A 7,772-nucleotide genomic window follows, 5' to 3' on the forward strand; every position below is an offset into this window, starting at 1 on the left:
GGCTGGGGTGCGGCTGGGGTGCTGGGGACACAGCCCCGCCGCTCCTATTACAACACTTGACTTTCCAGTGTTTCTATCAGCAGCTGCATCTCTGTCAGCTGGAGCATGACAGCCTGCTGTCGTTCTAGTGCCCTGAACAGAGACCTTGAGTTCTGATGATGATGTCATGTATTTTGTTCTTTTAGCTTAGGGGTGGTGATGACTTGCAGCTGTAGGTAATCCCAGTGTCTTCTATTTTGTGTATTAGCTCTCATATTATCTTTATAACTGATTTTCTATACAAATTCCATTTGTTTACTCAAATGTGCCTATATTTTCTGGATTGCAGTACTTTGGTATACTATTATTACCAAGCCATACCTACAGTGGCTGTGTGTGGGGGAGGATGATATAAAATCCATCCATAGCTATGTGAGACTTCTATAAATTTCCAAGGGAGTTGTAATTCCAAGCCATGACCTGACTGCTAAACTGAGAAGCTAGATCCCCACATCTGTTCCCACCATATACTCTTGTTTACATAGATGAGGTGCACATTGCTCTCAGAAATCCTTGAAAGTGTGCTCTGTAGTGACTGTGACTGCAGCACTGGATGTTTCTAAGCACTGCACATCAATAGTAATGGCAATAGTTTATATCTGTTACATGAGCAAAAGTAGCAGGTCTGGTAATGAGGAGGAAGCGTTCATGAAATATAACAGAGTTAAACAAAGGAGAACTCAGGATAATGAAGCTCCTTTGTTGGAAAGTATACGTTCTGTATATTCCTTCAAATATGTGTGTGTTGTGATCTGTATTATTAAAATCTCTGAATCACAAAGTAACTTGTGACTCATGACATAGCAAAACACTTTTGCTTTGTTTAAAAGGCCAGGGACAGATCAAATGTGTCTAATGTGAAGTTTCTTTTAAAGAATATTTCCTATAATGGGCCTCCAATTTGTAACCATCAGCTCTTCAAAGTTTTCATTTCCTTTGTAGAATAGTATACTGCTGAGTCAGCTAATGTTAGAGAATCTTTACAATGCCCCCCTTCTCTTTATATGCTGCACATGGATTCTAGTTTAAAAGAGTGTGCACATTTTTTTTTTTTGAACATGAACACATTTTCTCCAACTGTAAGGTGAGGCAGCTTTACTAATAAGACCCAGATAAAAAGCGACATTTGGAGCAGGGGAGACAGCTTAGCTGGTAAAGTGCCTGCCATGCAAGTACAAGACTATAGGGGGTTTTCACATTGCTCTAGACCTTGCTTCCTAAGTTTAACAACCTATTTTAGAATTACGTCTTCATTTATCTAAGCCAATAGGTGCATATTTTAGCAATTGCATACTATTTTGTAAATGGATGAATCATAATTTGACTGTTTTACTTATTTGCTCAAGAATCCTGTATTGCAGCCGGGCGGTGGTGGCGCATGCCTTTAATCCCAACACTTGGGAGGCAGAGGCACGTGGAGCTCTGTGAGTTCGAGACCAGCCTGGTCTACAAGAGCTAGTTCCAGGACAGGCTCCAAAACCACAGAGAAACCCTGTCTCGAAAAAGAAAAAAAAAAGAATCCTGTATTGTAAATGCTTTTTTTTTCCAACCGACAAGCCTCTCTGCCAACACAATCCCAGTCAGACCAAATCAGACTGAATTAAAGGATGCCCAGATTTAATGGATGCCAGTGCTCCTGGGTGGCCCCTGGGAAAACAAACACATAGGAGCAAAAGGAGAACCGGAATGACCACCTGAGAGGGAAAAGGGGAGACCACGTGTTCATTCTCTGGGGGGCAGTTTAAATGGCCTATGGGAGGTCACCATTTAGGCTTTCTCAGAGGTAGTTTGGACTGAGGCAACTTCCAGGGGAGGGGGCTTTGACATGGAGCTTTCCAGCATACATTTCAGAATGGATGCCAGGGGGCTGGGGTGAAGCCCCCAGCCAAACATTCCAGGCTTTTTTGGAGAAGGATGTTAGGGGCCTAGGTGACACTTTTAACCAAACATTCCAGACTCTTTTTTTGGCAAAGGGGCAATGGCTCAAGGCTCAACTCTGGCTACTTCCTGCGGGCATGGGCAACGTGGGAGAGGAGAGAGTTGGGAGTTGGTGGGCTTACGCTCAGCAAGAGGTGTGGCTGGAGCGGCATCTGGTTTCCTGTCGTCCTGGAGTCCTCAGGCAGCTGTTCCTTGAGGTATTAGTACTCTTTTGGTTGGTGGAGACTGAGATTTTGTTAAGTTAAAACATTCCACTAGATTTTATCTGTTAGGATATATTGTGGGTAAGAAATGACTGTTTATGGGCCGAAATACAGCCTCAAACAAATTTCAGTCAGGCTCTGGACCTGTAACATTCCAACTTCTCCACAATCATTTAAGTTCAAGTCAATTAACAAGCCTTGCAGGTTTAATTGAAGGCATAATTTTCTTTTGAAAATTTCCATTCATATCTTTAATAATAAACATTTAAGTTCATCTTTCTTAAACCCAATTTTAAAATGTGACTCATCTTTCCATGGTTTGCTTTTTTAACTTATAGAAGTTTTACAAACATTTTGAATATGATTTAACTATAATTTGTAAAATTAGATTTTATTATTATATTTCCTTTTTTGTTTACTTTTAAATTAATTTTTATATACATGGATATTTCGATGCATTTATAGTATGCATACCATCTGTACTTCTCATGTTCATGGAGGCCAGAAGAGGGTGATTGAGCCTTTGAAACTGAAGTTACAGGTATTGTAAGCTGCCATGTGCTTTCTGCGAACCAAACCTAGGTCCTCTGTAAGAACATTGAGTGCCCTTGACCTCCGAGCTCTCTCTAGTTCCCATCCTTTTAATTTTATTCCCTTGTTTAAAATGCCTTAATGTTTCTGTTTATAATTATCCATTTCCTTCTAATATTTTAATGTTTTTAAACATTTATATATTCAGTTCCACTTTCTTGTTCATGTATTTGATATGTTGAGGGCTATAAGTTTATTTTGTTCTACATATATTTTCATTCATTGAGTTTATTAAATATATTTTCAACGCTTTGAAATGCCTCATGCAACATACTGTATCTATACTGGTGTAGGAGTCTGCTTCTGAATTTTTTTAGTCTACTCCTTTCCTTTGATCTGTTTGTTGTTACCATTGCACACATTTAATTATTGTCATTTGTAAGCATTGCATGATGATTGCTTTCTCCTAATTACTTTTATTTTATAAAATGTTATATCTATTGGGGAAAACTTTTTCTTCTGAAATTTGTTTTTGTTTTGTTACTTTTGAGATTGTGTCTAGTATCTTTGGCTGGTTTGGAACTCACAGAGACCTGCCTGCCTTTCTGCCTTAGGGCACCAAGGATTATAGATGTGTGTTACCATGCCCAGCATTTTAAGCCTTAAAATGTTTTTATTGGGTATTCTAGCCTATAAATTTTAATATAAACTTGTTGATAGCTCAAATAATTCTTCTGCGATCTTTATGGAATTTTATTGAATTTGAAATGGGAAAGTGACACATATTATACATCTCCATTTATGTGTGTCTTCTCTTTGATTTATTGTACATACTCAATGTTTACACAATAATATATAGGATACATATAGTGAATGATTACTTCTTTAATGAAGTGTGGCAATGTATTATAATAAAAATATCACTTATTTTCTAAGAGATTGGAACTTTTGCTGGATTTTACAGTGAGATTTAATAGTAGACCTTGGGGTCACTTAAGACTTAAGACTACTATCCTACTGTATAGTCATCCTGTTTGTTTAGCATACTTTTACTTTAAAGAGACCAAGCAACCTTAGTGGCCTTGAATTTCCCCTGTAATCAACTTTGGTAACCCAAGCCAATACATGGCTGTAATATTAAATTATGTACCTCTGACCCAAGAAAAATGCATATGTGTGCTATGATAATCATTTGCAAAAAGCAGAACAAAAGCCAATAGCAGCCTTATAAAACGAATACCCACCATAAATATTGAATGAAACATATGGATATTGCTTGAAGACATTGGTTTGTTTATTAATTATCTGGGTCAGTTGGGATCAGTTTGAGTTAGTAATTTAATACTTTGTAAAAACTCTGTTAAAGATTTTGTAAAGTATCCCTCATTCTTTATTCATGCAGTGCTTTCTGTGCTGTTCAAGAAATAACACATCCGAAGCCCTTTAGTAGAAGACACAAGAAGAGCAAAGTAGAGAATTCAAACGTAGGCTTGCTCTGATCAAATGACACCAATGAGAAGTGCTTTTTTGACTTCTGTCCTTAATGCAACACTGATGAGTTCTTGGTGATTTTGAGGTTATTATTAATGTGCTTAAGCTTATATAATGAAGCAGATGAACAAAATTTTAAATTTAGTAGTAATCTCATATATGCACAATTTTATTACCTATAAACCCCAACTGTACATTAGATTTATACACTCATTTTTGCTACTTTGCAGACTCTGACCTATATTTCATTTCTTGTCTACTTTCTAAAAACCATTTTTCTATTATTTAATCTTTTTCTATTCTATATATATGCTTATAAGTACAATCATGTGATGTTTTATGTTTTTACCTTATTTCCTTTTGTACAATGTCCTTTAAGCTTATCTATGTTGAATCAAATATCAAGATCTCTTTCTTCTCTAAGATTGAATTCCAGTGTCTATGTCGTCCATATCAGTTTAACTTTCCTAATTCATTCATTCATTCATGCAGAGAGACTGTGGTTATTTCCATATCTTGACTATGTAAATAACACTATAGGGGACATAGGATCACAGAATTCTTTGTAGTATATTGTTTTTTTTTCCTTCATAGAAGAGGGACTGCTGGGTCATATGATAGTTCTAGTTTTCATTGTTTTGGAAAGTCTTCATATAGTTTCTCAGGGTGACTACACCGACCTGCAAAGCACTGGTAGGTTACATTACTTTCCTTTCTCTACTCTTTTGCTGGAATTTGCTTCATGCTATGATGAGTGTAAAGTGGTATCTTGTAGTAACTTTGATTTGGATTTTCCTGATAATTAATGAGGTTGAGCACCTTTTTGTATACTGGATGACTGTTAGTTATTTTATATTTTTGGTTGTGAGCTAGCCTTTAACGGCTGAGCCATCTCTCCAGCCCTGTTAGTTATTTTTAGAGGAGTGTTTATTCAGATCTCTTGGTTACCTATAAAACTTTTTATTGCATATGACTTATAATTTTAAAATTTTCTATTAAAATGCTAGCTATGGCTTTAAAGCTCTGTTTTAAGGTTGCCTGGAATCTAGAAATTGGAGACATGTCTAACACTTTCCTTCATACACTTGAGAACAAATAGGTTATTTATTTATTTAGGTGGCCAAGAAGAAACAGATACACAATGCAGAGAGGCTTTATTTAAACATTTAGAGTAGCAGCTATTTTTAAAATACTCCCTGTCTCTGATTTTTAGATTCATGTCAAATAGGTTAGTAGGTAAAATCGTATCCTCTGATACTTATATGGGACTTAATATTTATTTGAGTTTTTATATGTTAATATAACTTTTTTTTCTTCTGTCTGTAGTGAGGTCCAAGAGCCAAAAAAATCAGTACCACCTCCTAAAACATCAGCAGCTGCTCAGCTGGATGAGCTCATGGCCCAGCTGAGTGAAATGCAGTCCAAGGTGGGTGCAGTGTGGAGCATGCAGTCTGGGCTCCAAAGGTGGGTGCAGTGTGGAGCATGCAGTCTGGGCTCCAAAGGTGGGTGCAGTGTGGAGCATGCAGTCTGGGCTCCAGAGAGGCACTGAGTTAGCATGGTAGTGGTCAGTCTCTCATCTGCTGCTTGGGAATTCCAAGGTGGGTGCAGTATGGAACATAAAGTCTGATTCCAGAGAGGCACCAAGTTAGCATGGTAGTGGAATTCTAAAGTGCTGTTCATTTTCCTAGATTAAATTTAATTCAGCAGAGAAAATCATTTGGACATTAATGGTGACATGGTATAGGCCTTGATATGGAAGAGTTTGGGGTATTTATGGTATAGCTAGTCATAAAATAGTCTGCAATGATTTTAGAATAAAAGGTTGGTGATTTTCCAAAATGAGTGGAGCACAGCCCAGGGATTTTGAAAGGTTAATCAGATTTTGTCAGAGCAGTTGTGACGGGATTTAGGATGGACACAGAATGGTAAGGGTTGGAGAGATCCCTAGGGCAAAGGCTCCCCTGAAGGCATGATGATGCAGAGGTCTGATGTGTGCCTGAGGAGGACAGAGGTCAGGGGCAGGCTGAGACACAGAGCGAGCGAGGCCAAGGGAAAAAAGATGAGTTTTGAGACCATACTGAGATAAAATTAGCTCTTTTTTCTTGTCTGTAAAATGAAAATACCAAACTGACAGAGAGCAGAAATCAGATCAGGAGTCTTAAGCATTTATCAAGGACACAGATCTAGAATCCTTAACACAGAGAATCCAACCTTTTAAAATCTGGTTGAATGTTAAGGTGCATCCTCATGAAATCAGTATGAAATATTTAAGGCAGACTGTTAAAAATGTGTATGTAGATGAGTACAGGGCGGTATCAGCATGAGACTCCCCACGTCACACATGGTGCCTGGCACACACTGAGTAAGTAATACATAGTTGTTGGAGGGACGGATGAATAAACGTCACAAACAAGGTTCTCTATTGGCTAATACTCTGTAGTTAGTTAACTAACATCTACACTAAAGTTGAGTGTATTGACTTGTGCTGCACACTTGATGATGCTAAAAAACAATCAAATTAGGAAATTTATACTGTTTCTTCTTAAATTATGTCTTGGTGTGTTTATATTTTAACTTAAAATGTATGTTTTAAAACTAAACAATGCAATATACATTGCACAAAATCAAAAGTACAAAAATATAGTGAACAAGGGCCATCATTTGTCCCAGATAGTCCTATATTGCCCCCTGCAGGTCATCAGTATATACTGCATTTTATGTATGTATCTGGAAATATTTTGGAATATGTAAGCAAAGAGACGTAGATGTAGAGAATATACAGATATATTTTTACTTAGTTATTTTTCAAATATAAAATTAATTATTTTTGGTACCTCTGGACATTGATCTTTTGGATAGATACCTCTCTGTAGTGAGAAGGCCACTTGTTTGTTCCCAGCTACCTATCCCCTAAATAATCACATAGAAACTTATTTAAATCACTGCTTGGCCCATTAGCTCTAGCTTCTTATTGGTTAACTCTTGCATATATTTTTAACCCATCTCCATTAATCTTAATTTGTGTATCTACACGTGACTGTGGCTTACTGGATAAAATTCTGTCCTGTCTGTCTCTGCCAACAGCTCCATGGCTTCCCCCTAAACTCTGTCTTCTTTCTCCCAGCATTAAGTTTAGTTTCCCCCACTTACCTCTATTCCCTGTGCAGGCACAAGACAGTTTCTTTATTAACCAATGATATTCATAGCATACACATCACCTCTCAAACACTAACTTCCATTATATAAAGGGAAGGAAAGAAATATGTTTGAGGATCAATTTTTTAAGGAAAATTACCATAATGAGTGGTGAAATAATGTGAAGATTTTATAGACAGTAATGATTGAATAACTAGAGAAAGCAGATTATTAGCAGAACTATCCAGGAGAATATTGGGAACCTGCCTGCTTCAACAAGAAGGCTTTTAACTGTGAAATAGAAAATGAGATTGGGAAGACATTAATTAGTAGGTGTGAAACTGTGACTATCCATTTGATTATAAAAAATTTGATGGGTATGCAGTGGATCTGTTAGAGCCACTGTATTTATTTGAGAAGATAAACATTGGAAAG

At 37.1% G+C, this 7,772-nt stretch overlaps 1 protein-coding gene across 2 annotated transcripts in view; it reads left to right on the forward strand.

Annotated features, from left to right (window-relative positions):
* Positions 1-7,772, forward strand: part of Lpxn (leupaxin) — a 38,998-nt gene that overhangs the window by 22,243 nt on the left and 8,983 nt on the right. For both annotated transcript variants that reach the window (XM_026781727.1, XM_026781726.1), the window contains exon 4: positions 5,529-5,628. In XM_026781727.1, coding sequence (XP_026637528.1) covers positions 5,599-5,628 — 30 coding nt within the window. In that variant the 5' untranslated portion in view covers positions 5,529-5,598. The remainder of the gene's footprint in view (positions 1-5,528; positions 5,629-7,772) is intronic.

This window comes from Microtus ochrogaster, chromosome 8 (assembly GCF_000317375.1).
Source record: "Microtus ochrogaster isolate Prairie Vole_2 chromosome 8, MicOch1.0, whole genome shotgun sequence".
Classification (NCBI taxonomy): domain Eukaryota; kingdom Metazoa; phylum Chordata; class Mammalia; order Rodentia; family Cricetidae; genus Microtus; species Microtus ochrogaster.